Here is a 24019-nt window from a genome sequence, read left to right on the forward strand (position 1 = left end):
ATGTTTCAATTTAAGGGTAAACCGAGAAATGGGGGCAAAACATAACGTGTTTTAACTACTGTACATCAAAATAAAGATTTTCTGAAAGTACTGAATGTTCATACTGCATCATACCTTATGTGGGCGTCATCAGTTCTAAACGACGGCATGAAATTGTGACAAAAATGATTACATTTCTAAAAAAACATAAACCAAAAATGATGATATTTTATAAACAAGGGAATGGTTGCATTCGTATTCCATCTCAGCTCTTGCATGAATGGTTCAGTTTAAAAGCTTGTGATAAGGAAAAGTTCACCGCCATAAATCAAGGGCAAATGAAACGGCCCATGAACTCCTCTGAATTTATCTGCTCAATTTTTTTTTTTTGGTTTTTTTTTTTTGTGCTGCACGTCAAACGAATTAAACCCTAATGAGAAGAAATAACAGCAGTTTGACCTCGGCGTTACCCTTAAACTAGACTCTAGTGCCATCTATTGAAGAAAAGCAACCTATAAATTACTTTTATCTGCACGCGTGAACTCTTCATCTCCTCCCAAAAACTGACGCATGAGATTCTTTAGGAACCCTTTTCACTGTGGTGCGTAAAAAAAACCCTGTCACGCGCGTCTGTCTATACAAATATAGTGGTACCGCTCGTGCCATCATACAGTACGTGTCCGTGGGCATACACAGGGCATCATCCGAGGGATAAGCCTGGCACCGTTCATAAATATCCGGATGCCATAACGCAGCCAGAAAAGGGATAAAAAAGACAGGTGATAGAAAAGGAAAAATGTGAGGTGTGTTTGAGGGGAGAGGGGGAAGAAAGGATGCTATTGCATGCATAGGATGAAAAGAATCAACTCGGAGCAGGTTTACCTTCCTTCAGGAAGCGCGAGTGGAGAAGGAGCACGAGGGAACAGCAGAGCGCCGCTCCTGCCAAAGCCCACGCGACCCGCACGAGCTGCATGGCGGCGGCGCGGTTATTACACACCCGGAGAGGCTTCACACAGCCAACCGCGCTCCCATCCTTCTCCCATAGAAGCAAAAAAAATAATATATATATATTTATATATATTAAAAAAAAAAAACAATATGAACAAGAGGAACAACGCAGGAAAGCAACGTGAGATCCCTTCCGTGGGCTTTTCGGGTGAATCCCGGTGCTCCTCAGTGGTGATGTGTTCTTAAAACCCGGAGGGCGTAAAATTTCCCACGGTGGGCTATTTCCCCTCCAGCTGCAGTCTGAGCGCGCGCTCTCTCTCTCTCTCTCTCTCGCTCGTGCCTTAAGCACTGTGATGCACCATCATGTCGCTTTGCTGCATCTCTCTCTCTCTCTCTCTCTCTCTCCCTCTATCTCTCTCTCTCTCCAAACTCTCCACGCGCTTGTTTTTTTTTTTTTTTTACGCACGACGCTCCCTTTCTATTTCTTTTCTATCACGACTTCGGCAAAAATAAACAAACTATATATATATATTAAAAAAAGCCAAGATAAATAATAATAATAATAATAATAAAAAACAGACCCTCCTGCACCCGTTGCGGGAAGAATATAATAAAAATGCGCTAGAAAAAAAAGTCAAGTGTCCGGCGCGTTGGCGCGCGCGCCTCGTCCGCGTCTGTCTTTTTTTTTTTTTTTTTTGTCTTTTTTTTCCCCCGTTTATCCGCGTTCGCTCGTCGCTTCTCAACAAGCGCGCGCACCGGCTCGACTTTTTCTCTCCTCTCCCCCTGCTGACGTCATCGCCCACCCTCCTCACACACTCACACATTCACACACACACACACTATCAAGAGCACTACCACCACCACCAACCACCACCATCACCATCATTAGTGAGTGTGGAGGCGGCGGATGCGAGCTGGAGGAACACAGCGCTCACATCTCCCAGGATCAGGATCGACTTTCGGTTTGTTCAACATGAGCATGCACGCCGGCTGAATCCCTCATCCACAGTGAGGGACAGGAGCCCTTTAACACGTACAGTGCCGAATAATCCCCTTCCACACCAGGCTTGAGTGAACTCTAATTAGTGCTGAATGAACACATGAGATCTGATGATTCAAAAGTACAGCAACAGGGTGTTCGTGTTGAATGAATTCCTACAAGGACTGAATTAACTCGTGCTTATCTGAGGCAAACAAACTGCTTGTTTATTCTCCCACACATTACAAATCACATCTCACATCTGCTTGTGTAGTGAAAGAAAAAAAAAAAAAGATCTGTTGATCTTTTGGGCTGTTTGTCATCATTGAAGAAAATGTCATGCTTGTGCATAAATATTGATGTTTCCAATCGAATGGGGAAATGTTCCTATTTTAGATTCTTATTCATCAACAACAGATGCATAACCTACATTATATTGTATATACTGCAAGTGTGCATCACTTATGAGGGCATGAATGGCATCAGGCATTCAAACAGGCCAAATCACATCCACATGACACCCAATCACATCACATTTGAGCAAAAAGGAAGGAGAAAAATATGCCTTGAGTAACTATACTACATTTTACAATTGTGATTACTTGTGTACCTGCTTCATTCATTCATCCATACATTTGTTCGTCTACCGTAATTGCTGTATCCTGGTCGGAGAAGCGCAGTCCAAAGGCTATCGCAAGAACCCGGGGAACACTGTGGAAATTACACCATGTTCAGAAACGTATTGTAGCCCACTGCCTTATTTCTAGGAAGTGGGATAATACCAGATCATACAGATGAAATCCTTGTGGACGTTCGTGAGGCAAAATTTGGGTTATTCTGTGTTCTTAAGTGCTGTGCTTGAAAAGCCATTGTCACATGGTACATGTCACTATATTCATGTAGTTGTTTTTAGTTCTGGTAAATCGGTGAGTCTATTATATCAGTAGAAGAATGCTGAGGATGGAGCCACCAGGAAGGAGGAAAAGAGGAAGGCCAGGGAGGAGGTTTATGGATGTGGTGAGGGAAGACATGCAGGTAGTTGGGTTGAAAGAGGCAGATGTAGAGGACAGGGGGGTATGGAGATGGATGATCCACTGTGGCGACCCCTAATGGGAGAAGCAGAAAGAAGAAATGGGTGAGTCCATGGCTTGTCAGTAATTAAGGTTGCCTGAAACGTCCACTGAGTAAAACGTTTATAATCAATGATTGTCTAATTTCCTAACCAGTGTTGGCCATTATAATGTACAAAATACAAGTACAGTCATTGTGTTGCGAACAATAAGGGAAGTTATCTGTGACTTTAATTCAGCCAAAAATAAAATAACTGCTCAACGTGACTTTTGAGAGGTCACCTTACATCAAGGCTAATTTGTATCAATCACAGTCCCAGCGGTACAATAAGTCTCACCGGCATACTAAACAGAATGACATACTGAGCCAATCAGGAACAAAAAGTGCTTAACTAGGGGGCAATAATATGCAAGGCTAGTGCAATAGACTCAGCACTGTCAGAGTTGTGGTTTAGGCATCTCATTTGGTAGCAATTACCACTGTTTACAATGAGGCAATCCATGCTTAATTCTTCTACAATGGCTGGAAACACCACACTCAATCCACCTCCCTGACGCACTGATCCATCACTCTTTCAGACAGCAATTAACGGAGACCTGTCCAGGAAGTGATGACATGGGTTGGGCAAAGCGTGTTCGTCACATTAAATGTGGTGAATATATTCAGAATGCCAGCGAGCACTCTTCCTTCTTCCCTTCATATGACTCATTTTGACACCTACACAAACCTGCAGCTTCAGCAACGAAGAACCTTTGCAGTGTCCTGAGGAGAAGCAGCTGCATCTACTTATTTATTAATCTGGATTATTTTCAGATATTTCGCCTGAATAGTTTCATTGCTGACGGCAGAACAACCCAAAAGAAACCAGGAAAAAAAAGTAAAAAAAAAAAAGTTTCTGAAAAAAAGACAAAAATAAAAATTAGACACCTCGACAGTCAGTGCTACTTTGAAAAGTCCAGTGTAATCTTAGATCCCTCGCACAGTGATAGCATACATCTAGAACATTTCCTTTTTGCCAAGTGTATGAGAAGGCAAAAACGCAATGAGCCGTACCCCTAATGTTTCACTTTGCTTTGCTTTTTCCACTGACCACTGTTCAAGTTAAATGGCAAGCTTGGCAGCTGCTCTAGATGTAATTCTCCAATGAAAGCCGCTGGGAAGGTGAATGCCATGCATGAAAGCACTGTACCACAGTAACACAATAGTGTCTCAACTCTTCAGTTCCCAAGCACAATACCTTAATCATGGAAATGATGAAAAACAACACTGCCTGAAATGAAAACAGCATGTTGCCTTCCAAGTTGCACTGAAATGTTGCTTTAACAGTCCTGCACAAAAAGGTTTCTAAGAAACATTTAAAGACTTTACGTCTCTACATGTTTAGCTACTGGGAAGCACATGTTCTATACACATACAGACATTTAACTATGTATATTGAAATATATATTCTAATGAGCACTGCCAATCATTCGAGCAAGTTAAGAAGTACCGTATTTTTCGGACTATAAGCCGCCATTTTCCCACCTTTTGAACCCTGTGGCTTAAACAACGAAGCGGCTAATTTATGAATTTTTCCTGGGTTTTTCCCGGTTTCACAAACTTCAAGCCAAAAAACTGAACCCCATAACATTAGACCAATGAAATTTCTGAACGGAAACAAAAAACGCACCTCACCTGTGTTCTGAGATGCACGGCATCGGGAGAAAAAACTTTTTTTTTTTTTAACGCACGACGATGCCAAAAGATAAACTCCCAAGAGAAATAGTTGTGAAATGAAGGAGGAAGACAGTGAACAATGACTTTCTTGGTCGGCTACTGTTTAGATACAAGCCGTTGTAACGCGTTGAGTCTGGGTGAAGGGAGAGCTTGCTAACTCCAGGTGCAACAGAAATCATATAAGCACAGACAGGTTTCCAAAACTCGTGCTTTTTTATTTTTTTTGGCAACAGCGTTACGGGTTAGTCAAAGAAACTTAGAAATGAGCATCAGAAAATAATGACATATTCCTCGTCTTGAACACATGCAGTAATACTGGAAAAATGCAGTGGTATGCTATTCCCAAAATACCGCTATGCTCCTAAAGGGAGCGCAACATATTTCACCTGTTATACCGTGTTTAACGTGTCTTTCGTTAAAGCCTGTGTAAAGTTCATTAGTGTAGACACCTGCTGCGTATAGACAGGTGCGGCTTATTAATGTTAAAAATAAAAATATTTGTAAAATTCAGTGGGTGCGGCTTATATATGGGTGAGCTTTATAGTCCACAAATTACAGTAATTCATTAGCAGGTGATAGTAATAAAAAATAAAGAATGTCATTATTTATTAAGAAAACCTTCCCTAGACAACATGAAGAAGAAACCTTGATAGGAAAAGTGGGGTAATGTTCATTACACTACAGTTGTAAAGACTAAAAATATTCGCAACAGCGACACTGTCTGTATTTTCAAATCTCTCTTGAAAACACATTTCTTCAAGCAGCTATATCATCTACACTGTATTTGTATGTCTTATTGGTTGTGTAGTGTTTCATTATTTGTTTTGTGTTTTATTGTATATAAGACGTCCTAGAGGGTCTTGTAAGGCGCAAACAAATACAATGTATTTTTATTATTATTATTGTTATTATTATTACTATTACTATTAAAGGCAAACATTCACATGGCATTGAAAGGATGTTTAATATAATCATACTACATTGGGAACAAAAGTCTTAGATTCTCAGTGCAGAAGCAGCAGCTCTTTGATACAAGCATCCAGGTTTCCAGATTTATATCTAGATTTGTTTATCCACAGTTGCAACAGGGAGGTCTAAGAATTAATGGATTTGGGGAAGTACAATTTTTAGGATATGCACATGGGACCATTGACACCATCACTTGTGAATCATCAAGTGTGACTGCGTTGGTCAGCTCTGGGAATATTATTGCATAAATGTGCTATAACTGGCAACGGGTCTATCTACTATATACAGTACTGCCTTTTGAAACTTTTCAGCCCTAAGCTTTTTTTTTTTTTTTTTTACAGAACCCTTTCCGTTTCACAGACCCTGAGCATATTAGATAAAAGTGTTCAAGGAGAAACTTTTCCGACCATCCTAGCCATCACCTAAATTGGGCCCAAAATCTTTAATGCATCACAGTGATAGGGTCTTATACCCACTATAAGTCCTGAACAGACCAATGAAAGCAATGAGGAGTATCATGACTAGGCTTTAGTTTAGAAACATAATAGCTGAAGTAGATATACTAAGTTATGTGAACAAAACCTGTCATTTTATCCAGGCTAAATATTGAATAGCACAACAATGTTTGTAGGCTGATATTAGAATGTAGGCAGATATTTACAGAATGAACATATTTACTGTATATACTGTATCTCTGAGCTACAATGTTCTTTTAAAGAGAGACGGCATCTCATGTGCAATATAAATGTCTAAATAATTCAAGCATGTAAGGAACAGACGAAAAACAAATGAACAGATTGGAATATTGAAATATTACTTGTTCATTAGTTACAGCTAGAGGAAAAAAACAGCACGATATGAAGGGTTTATTCTAAGCGATGAAATACATTATGCTTATAAACCTTCAGAGCAGAACAGACATACAATTACAAAGTTAGATGTGCTGTAGAGGTTAGCTCACTTGAGCACTACAGTAAGAAGAGGAGAAAAAACTTTATTTCATTTGTATATATTTATGTAATTTAGTTCAAAGATGGATTATAAAGCATGCATTGTTTTCAACAAACCAGAAATTTCTGAAAAGGATACAGAGAAATAGGGATAAAAGGGAACCATTAATGATGGGTGGTCATGATAAAAGATGAGAATAGCCACACAGTGAAATATTGCAGATGAGCAATTTATTATATTGCATGGTCCATAGTGTAAAGAATGCAAACACACACACACACACACACACACACACACACACACACACACACACAAACACAAACACAAACACACACACACACACAAACACATACATTAAAAGGCAGCTGCATTGGATTTTCTAATTTGCTTAAGTGTTTGAAGTCTGTAATATCCTACTTGGTTCATGCCATTTTTCACAAAACATGGGAAACAGAAAAGCTCGAAGTCTTTTGTTTAACCAAGAAAAACCCCACTTCTGTTTGTTCTGTGGTTCTGTTGTATGTTCTGCAGTGGCAGACCATCAGGGCCAGCAAGGCCTTCTCTGCTGGCTTCAACACTAACAGATTAACTGACTTGCATTTTTTATATCATTTTTTATGAATATGTATTCAAATAATCCCAGTAGCCTACTCTTTACATTTCATAGCTTTTCCTTCGGTTGTGCAACCTCTAGGAGTGTCTGAGTTTCTATCCAATCATATTTCAGCCATTACATCACGTGTTGTCAGGGTCAAAGAAATCCGCTTGAGACCTTTAATATCAACAGTGCGGTCGCTTGTAGTGTAATGGTGTAATATTAATGCTTTAGTGGAAGGAGACTTGTTGAATTGTGTCGGTGATGTAATAGCCAGATTGGAGATCAGAACTAATGTGTGCTTCACACATTCACACATAATCTAGAAATAAATTATTTCCAGCTTCACTTTTTCATACTATTTGATGTAATTACTTTTACAGTCATCGGTGGTTCTGTTGCAATTGTCCCAAATAATCAACTATAAGACATTTTCTTAACAGAAAAATGAAACCTTATATCGATGCTCATTTATCTTTGAAATACAGTGACTCTACAGTCAGCCCTGAACCATTCTGATAGTATAGAATGGAGTAGTTTTTTCTGTGGAATGCAACGACCATTCGAGCTTTCCAAATCTGAAGTAAGAACGAAATAGGGCAAAAAGATCTAAATTTAGGTTGATACTTCTCTGACTTTTAAATCAGGCAGGTAGTGAATTGAATCAAAGTAGAAATCCTGAATGTATTGAGCCCTCAAACATATCAAAAGTCGAGTTGCAAGATGGTAAGAGAAACTTCTTGAAGAACTCAGCTGGGAGGCTAACTCGGCCCTGGAGCCTTCCTGGTTAGCATTGATTTAATTACTTCTAAAATTTCATCAAACCAGAAGCTTCTAGATCTGTCGCTCAAAAGCTGATTTTTTCGGTTTAAGATGATCTTTTTATATTTTTTTCCTTTTTGGCTTATCCATGTGCTCCTCTGAGTTCTGAACAGAAACTGGAAAGAGGTTGTTTGTTCCTACCCAGAACATAACTGTACTCAGTGACCTAATTAGCCAGAAATGTTGAAATATTTTATAGGGAATATAATAGAAGTGCACAAAATGACTCGGGTGTCTTTTATTAAATGAAGATCCTATTAAAAAATGTCCTCAAACTGTCCTTGTATTTCACATTACGGTGCTTCTAATATCACACAAGACTAAATCTAGTGAGCTCTAACTCGGAAAATTACATACAAGCCAACCTGGATGTCAGATGTTAAAATAAAATTATATTTCTCACTTATTGGATTTTAACAGCCTTATTAGCAACCTCTCATTAAGTAGGAAAGGACTTACTCGTTCAGCTTAGGGTAAGTCATTAATAAATAAACGTGTGTTAGTGTTGTGTATTAATTTGAGTTGTTACATATAACTCGGTGTATCTTCAATAGTTGACCAGTTTCTGTGTATAAAATAGCTTCGTCCAAAACTGCAAAATATGAAGCATTTCATGGCCTTAACAATAAATCACTGATTAGAAAATGATCAAGAATTAAACAAATACACTAGAGATCTTGCTCTGCTCTAACAATCCCACTTCCATTGTACCCTATCTGCTTCAAGATTCAACATGTGCATTTTAAGATGCTCTTCTGTTCACCGGCGCTATAACAAATGATTATTTTTGTTACAGTAGCCGACATCCTGTCAGTTTGAAACAATCCATCTATTTTCCTTTGACCTCTCATTGACGAAGCATTTCCATTCACAGAACCGTTGCTCTATGGATGTTATTTTGTTGGGTTTTTTTGTCATATTTTGTGTTAACACTACAGACTGTTGTGTGTGAACATCCCAGACCCTCAGTGGATTCTGAAGTACTCAAACCAGCCTGTCTTGCACCAATGCCATGTCCACTGTGTTTAATTTCCTCCAGTGGCAGGCCGTCAGGGCCAGCAGAGTAGGCTTTGCTGGCCTAAACACTATCAGAAGCACTGACCAATATTTACAACCTAAATTCTAATATTTGTTCTATTAAATTGTATTAATTTATTCCCAACAGTTTATCTTTATTTCGAAGCATTTTTCTTGGCTGTTTTTGTTATGTTATTACAGAAATACTGATTCTGAACTGCTCCAGATGATGTAGGTGCACAGTTGAGCTGGTAGTGTAGAGGTTTGGAGTCTTAACTGGGTTTCTTGCTTTAGTAAAAATGATATTCACCCTCCATATGTGAAATGCTTCTCTCTCTCTCTGTAATGCCACGTGCCGTTATACTGCGTTTTTGTATAGTATTGATGGTTTCTATAATTGCAACGTGATACTGGTGGTATTAGGAGGTGGATTAAGTCGGGTAAAGGCCCAGGTACCAAATGCAGGGCCCGCCACTGATTTCCTCCCATTTTCATGTTTGAACGTGAAGGTTTCGAACTGCATCTGCATGATCTTATGCATTTTTATTGTATAAAATGAATAATGGGCAGGTGTTTTTATTAAAGTGACCAGTGAGTGAGTTTGAGTGTGTATGTGTGTGAGAGAAGCAGAACTTGTGTGTGAGTGTGCATGGGCATGTCTGTCTCAGCGTGCTTCTGTGTACTCCATGTATAGTATTATGTTTGTGTCACTCAATACAAACATCATTATGTTTTTCCATTTCACCTGGCAGCATCACGCTCTGACTCTGACTTATTATTTTCCATCTCTTCTCTGCTGTGTCTGGTAATGTGGAAGCTAGCCTATATGTGTGTTTTGCAGCCTCTGAGCCCCTGATCGCCTTAATCCAAACCGAGTCAGTAAATTTATACAACTTTAGGCAAAGGCACACAGGAATAATGTTGGTCTATTTGACATAATTTATGATATGTACTTTTGCGACTGACAGTCAAAATTTGCATTTAAAACACAGTAGATGATTTAGCTCCTGATTACACACTTCAGAGTTTTCCCCCAAAATTTACGAGAATCTATTGACTCTGATTCATTGGCACAGGATCCCTTAGGCACAGGGAGTTTAGTTGCACAAAGATTGAAGAGTGAGCCTGGAAATCTGACAGAGAGCTGGGTTTAAACCTACACAGACATGGCTAGAAATCACAACAGGCGTCAGTTGCTTTCAAAGATGAATGCAATCATTCGGTTACAAAAAAAAGAACAGCAATAAATAGAGTATAAATCTGTGGAACATAAAAAGAGCTTTAAAAGACAAGATTTGCAGGTGTCTGTATATTCACATTTAGTGATTACAAAGTGTGAGCTAGAAAAAATGGTCCTTTTCTCGAAATTTGGGACAATAATTTTTACTGACTGTAATAAAACAGCTGCTTTTTCATTAGAAAAAAAAAACATTTTACATCTGAATGAAAATCGTGATTATTCCATGAATTTCGCAAATTATGCTCATCACCTACAGGTGGATGAGAAATTAAAGGGAAGAAAAAAAACATGAATAAATGAAAAAGAAAAAAAAAAAACAGATCGCAGATGCTTCCTGACAGGTGTACGGCTTGACAGAATTGAAAAATTAACATCCCACTGTAGTCTGTGGTATGTATAAAAATTTCGAATCGAGCCAGTTTAGGATTTTAGATCAAGAGAGAAAAAAAAAATCCATGTGACTTTGAATTAGGGTCATTACTGGGGTGTGGCTGGCTGGAGCTTGGCTGTGTATAAATAGGAACAGTGACTAACATGACATCCGGGTTTTGATAAATGAGAAGTGCATGAAGAAGTACGAGTGGGAACAGTGTTCAGAAGCATACAAATTAGAATTAGATATCCAGTGATTGTCAAGCATCATTGCGGCATTAGTTTGATATGTAAAGTAAAATCCAGCAGTCCAACAGAATGATGCTCATGCAGATAATGAGCAGACTGTCTGTAAGAACAATCCAAGCTGGATATTATACTAAAATTGCAGGATTGCTCAGAAATCATCTTTATCATATATTGGTGTGTTGCCATTTTGATGGAAGTGGCCCCTTCCAAGATGACCCCCTCCTTCTGTAGGATACAAGGGCTCACTGAATGCTTTGATGAGGATGAAAATGATAATGAAAATGAGATGTGCTTGTCACACTCTTCCTGGGTATCATTAATCAACTGTGTGTATGAATAGTTGTGTGCATATATTTCTACACATGTGATGTTATTTATTAAGTACTTCTTGTGTTTGATGATGTGTGCTGTTTTCTAATCAACTCAGATGTGAAAAGTTGAGCATTGCAGCATGGGGGTAAACATATAGTAAAAGGTATAATCATTATTCATGGTTCTATCAATCTATCAGTATGCTAGAGGTAAATAAATGCTTGTTAATTCTCAAAGCAGCCATATTGGTTCAAATTCCCAAGCTGTGTTTTCTAGGTTTAGACAAATGTAGCATCTTATCTACTGTATGTAGTGGTAGATAAGTATAATGATGGCTAAAGTGATTAATCAGAAGTTCCCATCCCACTTATTGCCAATCATGTCAGTGTAATTGACACTGATAGCTAACTCTTCTGTTTACATTGAGGTGCAGACTGGTGACACAGATAAGCAGTAAAATCTTATCTTTCTTTGCTTGAAGGTAGATTGAATGATTGGCACACACAGCTTTGTGCTGAGAAGGAACATGTTTTTTAGGACCTTTTTGCTGAGAAGGATCAGTCGATTTCATTTGCCGTGTGCATTTTTTTAGTTAGTCTCGGGCAGCAAACTGACCCACTTTTGGATAAGCAACAAAAGGTATGCATTTATTACAATTCCAAATACTGCAGCAGAAACGACAACAAAAAGGGATTTTCACGCCATCGTGGGTTTTCCAAATGTAACTAGGGCAATAGTCTGCACGCAAATATACATCAAATCAGTCAGTGTTAGGGAACGTGAACAGAAAATATACTCAGTTGTAGTACACATAAATATTGACATTTCCATTTCTTCCATTTCAGCATGGTGATATTAGAGAAAACTGGTTTATTTTATTTTTTCTTATTTATATATTTAAATATTTTTATTACTTAGACAAACTATTCAGAAAATGTTAAAATATTTTTAATGTTAAAAATTGTTCAACATTAACGTTTTCTTTTTTGTTCATGATGTAATGTTCTTTGGCATAATTATTTTTTTTTTGTCTGCAATAAGAAATACCACAAGCAGGGGGTCGGATATTTAAATGAGAATCTTATATACAGTATGTAGATTTTGGGTTTCCCTTTATTTAAATATTATTTTAAATAGATTTAAAACAATCAGGTCTTGAGTGGGATTTATTGTTCACTGAATACAGCTTTGTATAATATGTGTATGTCCAATTTTTAGTCCATTCCTTGCCTTTTTTGGCTTTGATCTCAATCAAATGAAACACCTATAAAAAAAAGTGATATCTCAGACAATATCTCCACCATCAACATTAAAATTGAGGGACTATCTTTTAATAGAATAGTGTTCATACCTTAAATACTAGTTACATTTTTAAGATGTGTAGAGTATTGAACAAGGCACACTAAAGCTGGATCTCCTACGGAAGGCACATGGATGTTTCCTGTAGGGACACTGCTTTCTTTCATTCTCTTCATATGCCTGCTCTTTAATGAAAAAAGACTCGTTTGATCAATATATTCACACCAACAGTATTCTACATTATCATCATAATGGAAATAGCTCTGTGTCTAATCTAATGGGTAAGCAAGTCATCGCTGTTATGTTTGAAGTAAAAGTATTGAAAGTAAATGCATGTTGCCAAAAGCCAGAATTTTATTCTACATTCTACAAGCAAACCAGCACATAAACATAAGTACTCCAACCTACTGTATATCTCCCAGTCAAGAGAACTGAACATATACTGTATTTGTTCACAGCAAAACCATTCTGAAGTGTCTTACATCCTGAGAAATTTTTGTCTGTAACAGCATAGAAAACAATGACATCCATTTCACATTCAGCACTTCAACAAATACACATATTGTGCTTTACATTTGCCACTGCACAACTGTTCCTGAATTCAGAAAGTCCATGTGCACACCAAACCTATTCATGGTGTTAGGCTTAACACGCCGATGACAGGTCTGGAAAAGAGGTTTGATGAAGTAAACTGTACAGTGAAATACACAGAGGTCGTTTTCCATCCATCATTTCCGTTTCAATGGCAAGACAAAAGATCTGGCCTGTTACCGATCTCATTTTTCAGAAATGTTCAAGTGTCATACTTAGTAGACTGAATAGCTGCCTATGTAGCTACAGCTTCTGCATCGTTGCTCATGTAAGTTATTAAACAGTGGTCAACTTGCCTGGATTAGGGAGGATAAAAAACGATTCATGTGTGTGTATTCAGTAGGTTCCATTGGATGACAAATACAGGATTTTAGGAAATAATTGTGGTTTTGGGTTGGTTCTGGTCTCTGCTTTACATTGGGGCCGTGTCACATCACCTTACTGTTGAGTATTTATAAAAAAAAAAAAAAAAAAAAAAAAAGGTATGCTTGGAAGTTTTGTTTTTAGGCCACAGCAATGTCAACAATTACAATATTCTATTAATTTTCACAATAATAGTTTAGCAATTTAGAGTTACGTTTAATATTCCAGACGATCCACAGAATAGTTCTTGTTACTCTTTGCGTTGTCCTGTAACCCAGAGATCTCTCAACAAGCAATGTTTTATTTCTAAGATAATGATAAAAAAAAAGAAGAGGAATATTAGGATAAAAAATTCAGCCAGTACAGCTTTATGTTAGTGAGATACCACTATGCCCTCCATCCTCAAAATGTAAAACTTAAAATTACATCTCTATCTTTTACATCTCTAACTTTTACAAAGTATTCTTGTTATAAATTAAATGAAAAAAAAAAATTACAATACCTTTAATTAGATATTTTCTATTATAGATTTGCTACTTTAAGACAAGACTATTCAACAACTTTTGACCAATCAGAATCAAGTATGGTTGTATAACATTGGTATATTGTACTTTTCCACTCAGATCTAAACAACAATTTCCAATAAGCTGATGGTTGCATGTGCACTAGATGAAATTAAGACAGCCCCTCATGGCTCTGAAACCACAAACTAGTACTTCTGTGTTTTGATCTCTCCTAAGAGTGGTTTCAATAAACTCAAAATAGCTTATTATATGAATAAAAATTCAGAGTTTCTTCTTTTAAGCATGTGGCATCGTCACATTAAGTAGATCTAAATTGCACTGAGACTTGAGCGGCAAACAATGGAAGTATTTGATTTTCTTTAAATTAGCACAAAGAACATATTTATCAAACAGGGACAAACAGAAAGTTGGTGTATTATGTTAAAAGAAAAAGCTAAATGTGCATCTAAATGTCTGTAGAGGAATTTGTTAAGCATGTTTATTAACCGCTGCTGTCAGTATAAGGAATAATTGCACTGCCATTGTGTTTTGAAGATACATTCTGACTCTATGGTTACATATCGTCTTAAAGCTTAAACACAGACCACATGAGAAATCATAGTTTTATAATAGATATAGGAACGCAAAATAAACCCTGAAGAGGAGATCAGTGTCTGATCCTCCACCAGACCTTTACAAATGCAACTGATTTGCATTTTGTTCATCTGCACATATACCAGGCCAAAAAAAAACCCCACAAGTGTCTTAAAAAGCTTTAATGCATTGTCTCATTAATCAACCTCGACTCTATATAATATGATGGTGGCTTTCCCATAGGAAATTAATTCTACTTCCCTCAAATGTGCCTATGTATAAGCAAAAGCTTTAAACTTTTCACGCTCCTTTCATCTCACTGTTTATTCAGCTCTTTAACTGTGGTGTTTAATCATCCTCAGAATTGTAGGCCATGATTTATTATTCAATGTGCATCCTAATAGTCAGCCTCAAAGCTTATTAGGGCAAAGCTTCTTGGACTAATATCTCGGCAGAGTTTGAAAATATGTGCGTGGTGCTGAAGATGATGGATACAGAGTGTCTTGAAATGTGTAATAGCAGCCGCGCACATGCAACACTCATTAGCTGGGATCAACGTTCCAATTTGCAATTATGATTGCATGTTTATTAAAAAATAATAATAATACAACAGCAACAACAAGAAACATCACCGTAGTGGTTTAAGCTTTAGTTACAGTGTGCTATATGCAGCATCGCGTAAAGCATACACAATAAGGGTTTAATACTAAAATATGGGCTTTCCAGAGTTATTAGCAGTAAGTAAACGAGGTTTAATAGTCTTAGTATAGAATACACACAGCAAGAAAGCAGCCATACCAGGAAACAGGTATAATCCATAAAACAGGCAAAGTCCATAGAACAGGCTGTACTGAACTGTAGAATGGACAATGGGTGCCAGGAAGTGAGGGCCTTAAGTAAGGGGCAAGATGATGGGAACCAGGTGCAGGTAGTTAGTCCGTGGGAGAGGTGCTGTGTTGAGGGAAGGCGTGGCCGGTGGTTCCCTGACAGTTATAAACACATCCAAACATGCCCCAGAGAAGCATTCTGAGGATTCTGAGCCATTTTTTTTTTAATATGTTAAACCAGCATGAGAGACAATCAGTATTGAATCTAGTGCCAGAGTCTAAAGCTTAAATATATGTCTTAGGTCTGTAGACACTCAAAAAAAAATCAATGAAATTTTGAAGATAATAATTATTAATAAATTTATATCATCCACCAAAAAGCCCCCAACTTCTGTTTACTCAGAGATCTTAATCACAAGTCCCGTTTACATAAGCACACTATTTTGTGAATAAAGTTCATAATTTGCGGATTTCTATCTGCAAATTTCGAACTTACCAATTTCCGCATATCGTCCAGATCATTACACCTGAGTGCCTTGAATGAACAGAAACATTGGGATTTTTATCGTTGATTAACTCTTCAGAAATACTGAATTAAATGCGTGATAAAACAGCTTACATCCCACTCACACATTATCATTTCATGATCGCAATTTGGCATCTTGTGGGTACATTAAGCGTGTACAATTAATTGTCAGAGCACATACTGTATATAAATAATTAAATGCTGAATAATTGGATGTGCAGGGTCAAGTGCTATTTTATTTTAAGGCTCCTAATAATGAGGGTGTAAACTATTTTGTTCAGCTAAAGCAAGTTTGCAGGTACTGTGCCTATTTAAGAATAGTGGCAATAAAATGGATTCCTATTAGATGTTCCATTTAATGTTTGCCAAATTTCTCGTTTTATAATAATATTATATTGCCATTTATGCTACATTGCGTTACAAACAACAGTATTTCCTTCTTGGGTCCAAAAAAGGTAATTCGCATAATATGAATGTCACACAAAAGTTGTATTAATCCGTCATGTAGCCCATCTCTAAATAAGAGTAATGCTCTTGTAAATGCTAAAATAACATTTGAACTAGTTATTTAATTTGACAGGTAACTTTCTGATCTTTCAATAATAAATTAAACATGACCATGCTTACACATTTGTTTAAATGCCTATAAATATTCCAATAAATATTTTCCCATGAACCTCTTTGAATATTATACATTGTGAAAATTTTGAAATGTTTTTTTTTTTACAAGTATGATCATGTAGTATATATATGGCTTTGTTGTTCAAAACTGTGACCATTCATCACCACATCAATAATCTCAGTCATTCTTATCGGCATAATGAATACCCTTCTATCTATTCATTATCACGTTCTCATATATCTATTATATCTTTCAATTAAACAGAGATAAGTAATTAATAAAACTGTCAGCTCAATATGTAGGACTTTCTCTATGCATTAGTAAAGTCTGGTGTTCTTTGCATGTCTAATGATGTCTGCATATAGTCATTGTCCAGATGCCAGGCCAATATATAACCCTTTCATAGAAAAGCACTGAGGCAAGGGATTAAAAAAGGCAAAAATCCATATTCTCTCCCTCCTGATAACCTTGCATCTCCTACTTGCATGCAAAGCAGATTATTGAGAGACAAAAAGAAGAAGGGAAATGTTTAACAAGCAAAAAAAAAAAAGACAAAAAGAGGAGACATGGGGATTGAACTGATATTCATGATAAGGTGGCGCCCTGTCTTCTGCATGCTGAGGACACAGTCTAAATAAATGTAAACCTTTAGCTTACCCTGGGAGTGGTGGGCATTCAGCACCACATGGCATTAGAAGCTGGAGAAAGATAAGGATTGGTCCCAAAAACCTAATCTCTGTCACCATGCACTATGCACAGTTCTGCAAGCTAATTCACCCCCCCCCAAAAAAAAAAAGGTAGAAAGAAAAAACCTTCTACTTGTCTATTGACAAAGTGTACTGGGATGGAAGGGAAAATAAGATCATGCAAATTTAGCAGTGGCAGGCTAACAAGGGATAGGAAATGGGAAGCACTTGTGTCTCTTCCATTAGCATACCCTGCAGTCACATCATGTCTCTGGGTACAATAAAAAAAAAAATGTTGGTATTGAGACCGTCTGGTTATTAGATTCCGCAGCCTTATATTCTCATGCGTAGCTGAGCAAATGCCAAGTGTTTGTGAGGAGCCAGTTGTGGCCCAGGCCGGTTATACACTTTGGATAACATGCTGTTGATTTGTAATTTCACACTGACATTGGACAGGCCACGATGCTGTCACTGACTCCATCACGGGCCCCTTCTGATTGACAGCCACGTTGAATTCATACCCGCACTGCTCAGTTTCAATTACTCAATAAACACATTGCTTTCGGTTTAAGTTGTCAGGCCTTTGCTGGACTGCCACTGATAAGCCATCTTCTCCCTGATGCTAAACTCTGATGGGACTCTCTGAATAGACCTGTGGAAAAGAAAAAAACATTCAAAATGGCTTCGGTTCCCTGAAGGCATAACTCAGAATGGAAAACATTCCAGGTGTTTGGCTGTATCGTGTGGAACTGTGTGACAGGCAAAAAAAAAAAGAAAAACAAATTGCTGTAAGTCATGGTAACAGTCATTCAGTCTGCAGGCAAGTAGATGTTTATTCAACTATTTTATATCCGTAGATTGGCATTCCACTGTTGTTTCTGGAATATCTCCTTCCAGCCTTGTGTATTCGCTGCCATGGCATCAAATCTTTGGCTGGGAGAACAGGAACTCATGAGAAATTTGGATGGACATGTTTTAATGAGTGTCATGTAAGAGGTGATACAGTGAACTGATCCTGAAGAAGAAAATAAATGACTGTTTGCTTGTATAGTGAGTTAAACAATGGCCATTAAAACTAGATGAAAAATCTAAATGTATTCTCTAAAATAACAAGCATCCATTGTGCTGAACATGTTTTCAAAGTTAGAAAATGTCTTGACTATTGTTAACCTGTTAGCCTTCGCCACAGATTTTGGGACTCACACCTGAAAATGCCCTACCTAAATTTAAATGTAAACAGTTCCTGATAAAAGTGGGCTACATACACAATTTCTTTTAAAAAGAAGACATTTTGAGTTTTACTGTCCATTATTCAAAGTTGATATTGTTCAAAAAGATATTATGTTATAAAAGGTTACAGATGATGAAGTATATAAATTGAATATAATATACATTTCTTGAAATGAAATTTTTATTTCTTCATATATAAATACATAAATACAAATCAGTAATGTAGCAATCCAGAAAACATTAAAAGCCACATGTCTCATGAGTTTATATTTTAAAATGAATAAAGATATCATAAAAATTGAGAATTCCTACAAACATTTATCTGAGACTATGTCTCACCCAGCCCAAATTTTGGGACTCACAGCTGAAATGCCCTACCTGACAAAAAAAGGATACCGTATTAGAATGAATGTTCGAGTACCATTCAGCTGCAACTACATTCAGAGTCATGCAAATATAAATTATTTATCCACGCTTTCTAAATCCTGAAGTAAGCAGTGCTGTGGTGTGTGTGTGTGTGTGTGTGTGTGTGTGTGTGTGTGTGTGTGTGTGTGTGTGTGTATATATATATATATATATATATATATATATATATATATATATATATATATATATATATATATATATGTGTATATGTTAAATAATATTTACTGATCAGTGTTTTGTACGTAAACGGGTCCCCTGGTGGTCTAGTGGTTAAGATGCAGCGCTCTCACCACTGCGACCCGGTCAGGGTACCATCCCCAGCCACTCTCAGTGTCAGTCCCAAGCCCGGATAAATTGGGGAGGGTTGCGTTTGGAAGGGCATCCAGCGTAAAACATGTGCCAAATCAAAACGTGTGGAGGATCCGCTGTGGCGACCCCTAACGGGAGAAGCTGAAAGAAAGTTTAGTGTTTTGTACGTAAACAGTTTTTGATTTCTGAGCTTGTGTTGTAGAGTACATTGCTCTAATAAGATTCACAGTAATTTAAGGGAAGGTATACATTAAAGTCAGACATTCATATAACCAAGAAGATTTTTTTTTTTTGAGACTTTAAAGAGCACCTCATGCCTTGTAATCATTTGTCAATTTAAAAAAAATAAAATCTTAAGTCTTGTAAAAAAGCAAATTAGGAGTCTTTCAAAGTTGCCTGAATCCCATTTTGCAATTAAGTGCTCAACCTATAGCTCATATTTCCTCCCTTGTACTTATACTACTTTCTTTAATACCCATGGGTTAAAGAGAAATAGGACAATCCCGAATAGCATTGCGGCACACTCTGTATCTAAAAAAGAGGGAAATGTGAGCTTTCTGCTTGTACATTCGGCATGATAGAAAACATGAATCAAACTTAAAAAAACAATAAGGTCCTATCATGTTTCAGCGGGGGGGGATTACAATAATGTTTTATTTTTCAAAGTCATCGTCTCTGTTTACTGTTCACAGAGCGGTCTGATGCAACACTGGTTATGTTTGCATGCAAAGATATTCACCAGTCTGTATAAATTCAGTTTCATTGCAGATTCGGAATATAAATTGTTTATATGTATCCAAAAATGGGTAGACAATCTCCAATTCTATGCACATTACGTGTAATCCAATCCAAAGTTATGCGCACCCAGAAAGTGAGGCTTAGTGTCTTCAGCATATTCAGCATTTTAATCACAGTGCCAGTGTTTTTAATGAGTCTTACATTATTTCCGTCTCAGCAAAACGTCATCAAAGTGTGATTATCGAACGGACAGGGAGAAGTAGAGTTTATGACCGCAATAAAAGTTCTTCAGCATTTCATATTTGATGGAGATTCAGTAGCAATCTCTCTGGTTGTTGCAAATAAAACAAAATGCATCACATTATCCAATGGTATAATCCTTTCATTTATCTTCTAAAGTTACCAATATTAAAAGCCATTCTCTGTGAATAACTGAACAAGAAGAGTTTTTTTCTATGGGCAAGTTGTGCATCCTCACTGAACGTCGATATCAAAAGCTGAGCCAACTTCACTGAGGTCAAAATGTTAGTTTGATACCAATCCAAGTTTTTCATATTAAATAGAATCAAATCTGTAACACAAACTGTATTTTATTACAAAGGCGATTTAAAAGAGCGCCTTGTGACCCAAACACACGCTCAAACAGCATACAAGTGGAGATTCTTCTAAGGAAAGTAATAAAACATAAAAAGTTTTTACATGGCTATCAGTCTTCTATTTAAGTTGAAAAGATAACACATCTCATTTGTGTGGATAGAAATTTAACTCGATTATGATATGAATGCTGTTTATTGGGATTAATCTGTTAGTTGGATTATTGATTAGGCTGCATTAGGCTGGAGGAAAATATAGCAGGTTGGGAATGTGAACATTCAAAATCCAGTTGATTTTTGCAGTGTTTCCAAGACCAGCGATTCAAAGGTGTCATAACATAGAAAATACAATAATAATACCTTCTATTAAACTCGCATTGTGCCCACAATATATCTAAGAAATGGCATCTTGTTGGTATGGTGATTAGTGTAGATAGCTATTACATAGTGCAATCTGATCTCAAAAACCCACAGTTGATTCTAGACACAAGAAACTTGAACACATTGAAATCCACAAACCAAATGCAAACACTACTCTACTGCAATGTTTGATATGTACGTTTACAGCCTTACTTATCCAGAGCGACTTACAATTATCCCATTAATACAATTGAAGTTGAAGGGCCTTGCTCAAGGGCCCAGCAGTAGCAGGTTACTGTTAAACAGATTTAAACTCACAAACTTCAGATCAGTCCAACATCGTAACTGAGCTTCCCCTTGTGTGTGTGTGTGTGTGTGTGTGTGTGTGTGTGTGTGTGTGTGTATATATATATATATATATATATATATATATATATATATATATATATATATATATATATATATATAAATGCTGTAGGCTCTAATTGAAACAGCAACTGTCTCCCCAATCACCATCAGAGTTTCATCAACCAGCAATTTCCATTTCTCATGCCCAGTGCTCCAGTGGGCCAAAGACACAAATGAGAGCTCCTATCATCTCAGAGTTTGCAGAGGAGTTAACATGTGCATCGTGTTCCCTTTATGCACTCTACACCCACTCCCCTTATTGCCAGCAACGAGTATACGAAGGGATGTTGCCTTGGCATGTAATAATGTTGCTTTCCAGCAGCATCATCATCATCATGAGCCCAGATATGTTATGTTTTCATCTAGAGGCCAATTCAGTGCATAATTACTTCTGTTTTCACAAAACTATGCATCAATTGACATTTTCATCACAGTTGTTTTTTTTCCATGCTGAATATATACAGTATATATGCACAGTCCTTTTTGGACTTTTTTCTATTTATTGATTTATTTATTTATTTACGACTAGGAACTGTAAAAAATAAAAAAAAACATAAAAAATGAAAGGTAAGGAATGTGCTGATGTATAAAGTTCGACCTGAAAAGACATTTGCATGCAGATTTGTCCTGGGTGCTCTGCTCTTGTGAGGCCTGGCAGGGACACAGAAGTGGAGATGAGAGTCATCTCCATCTGTGCTAAGGGATGCAAAATGCCTGGTGGGCATCACACCACCTGATCACCTCTGTCTTCGAGAGTGTAGAGGAAGAAAGAACAATGAGCCCCTTCAGAGCCATGATTTAAACACAAAGCTATTGTAAAAAAAAATAAGACAGATAAGAGATAGGATGCGTAAGTTGTGAGGTGATCGAAGTAAGTCTTAACGAGCTGAAAAGTATCGCTGTGCATAATTCTGCTTCGACATTCACTGTCTTAAGCATTGTAAAGGTTTTATCTGAAAGTGATCTCATCTTTAAATATCACTGACTGAAATGTATCCTAGTGCTACAGCCAACTGTGTTGCTCATGACTGCTCATGCATAAATAATTCTGTGCACTGCAAGAACAAAGACACATATTACCTTCCCTCCAGGTCCCTTTCCCCTGTGATTCTCAGTTTATTCTTTCCTTACTCATGGTTGATGGGTGGTGTGAATGCATAAACTCATCAGCATCAGTTAGTAGCTTTTAAAAGTGTGGTAATCTTTTCTAGGTAGTCTTCAGGTTCAGCCAGCACCTGGTTGTAATTGCGCTTGTAAATTAGGCTGAAAACGCATTTGAGATAAAATGGAGATCATGAAAGCAGTTGTAAAAGAGCTTTGAATGATGTCTCATCTGTAAGCAGCCACTCCCTGCATGCATGCAGCCCTCCTCTGTCATCTTCATCCTCATCGGTCTGCATGAGAGCACCTCAACTGTGCGCTGGGGAAAAGTAAGCCGGTTCTGACAGGTGAGTTAATTGATGAGCGGCAACTCCAGCAAGGCAATATCCCTCCTGCAAGAGCACCAGAAAGTCAAGATCGTGAAGCGGCTTGCATTCGAGTGGGTCCAGCGAATAACTTTGATGAAGCTCCCCCGACATGTCAGAATGGACTTGAAGGATTCGATAAAAGCCCAGCCCTGTTCTCACTTCTCGGCTGGACTCAAAAAGGCATGTAATCAATTCTCCTGGTCTAATTTTGGAGAAGCTAGGAGGGTGGTTCGCTCAAGCCCATCCTTTGAGGATTGACGGGACACATCAAGGATGCGTCCTGGTATGCCAGACTGCTCGCATTTACTCACTGTCATCCACCTCTCTTCACTAGCCCTCTCTGGATGCATGCTGGGACTTCCCAACTGCTCCTTTATCAACACAAGGCCAGGTGCTTCCTGGGAGATTCATGCTGAGTGTTTATCAAAGGCCAGGGCAGTGGCATAGAGGGCTGGAGGATCAGAGGAACCCCAGAAAAGGAAATCAGTTTGACCATCTGTGGGGCCACTCCACCCTGCCACATCAAAGGCCAAGGTACCAGGCAGCAAGCATGAAATCTTGTCAAGAGGAAAACCTCTAATAGCCTTGCACAGCATGGCTTTGGGTGGCTGTTGGGTCCTTTTTAGTAAATTCCGTGCTGCTATAATGACACTGTGGATATCAGCTAGAGAGGACATTCATTAGTGCGTGACAGGGAAATAACTTGAAATGTAATGTTGGAGAGAAAAGATGTTTTTGCTTAAGGGGAAGACTATGATTAACTAAGAGCTAGTACATCTTATCTTATGCTGTCTGACCTGATCTAAAAGAGCTATGCAGCTGCATTCAGATTCAACTAGATGAACTGTGTTCTGCTGGCCACTTAAAAACAAAAATCATAGGGTATTCAAACTTAATGTGCTGCTTCTTAATGGTCGTTTGGAATAACAATTCTAATGTACAAGACATGAAATGAGGTTATTATACTGTTTTAAATCAAGATGAACTTATTCACCTGACTTTCTGGCATTGACATGCAAAACTCATCTGACTATTCTCAACCAGATGTCAAGCCATAAACTCCAGACATCAGTTAGCAGTAGCAGGGCAGAAATGAGACAGGCAGGCAAAGATACATAGAAATTGAAATAAATATACTAATCATAAATAAGCCTTACGGCCTATATTTGTCTTTTTGTGGCAATTAAATCTCCACAAAATGTCCTTTTGATCAATGTTGTGATAACAATTAATGGCATTTACGCCGCTCTAATGA

The 24019-nt window shown here is 37.7% G+C and overlaps 1 protein-coding gene across 3 annotated transcripts in view; it reads right to left on the reverse strand.

Moving 5' to 3' along the window:
* tafa5a (TAFA chemokine like family member 5a) overlaps nucleotides 1–24019 on the reverse strand; it is a 123298-nt gene that overhangs the window by 75517 nt on the left and 23762 nt on the right. Inside the window, exons 1-2 of one of the 3 annotated variants that reach the window (XM_046874425.1) lie at nucleotides 1509–1842; nucleotides 862–1012 (exon numbers count right to left, since the gene is read on the reverse strand). The exons of 1 other annotated variant lie outside the window; for it this stretch is intronic. In XM_046874425.1, the coding sequence (XP_046730381.1) occupies nucleotides 862–1012; nucleotides 1509–1751 (394 nt within the window). In that variant the 5' untranslated portion in view covers nucleotides 1752–1842. Of the gene's footprint in view, nucleotides 1–861; nucleotides 1354–1508; nucleotides 1843–24019 lie in introns of those variants that run through there. One more of the 3 variants, XM_046874427.1, reaches the window with a different exon arrangement.

The sequence above is a fragment of the Silurus meridionalis genome, chromosome 18 (assembly GCF_014805685.1).
Source record: "Silurus meridionalis isolate SWU-2019-XX chromosome 18, ASM1480568v1, whole genome shotgun sequence".
Taxonomy (NCBI): Eukaryota; Metazoa; Chordata; class Actinopteri; order Siluriformes; family Siluridae; genus Silurus; species Silurus meridionalis.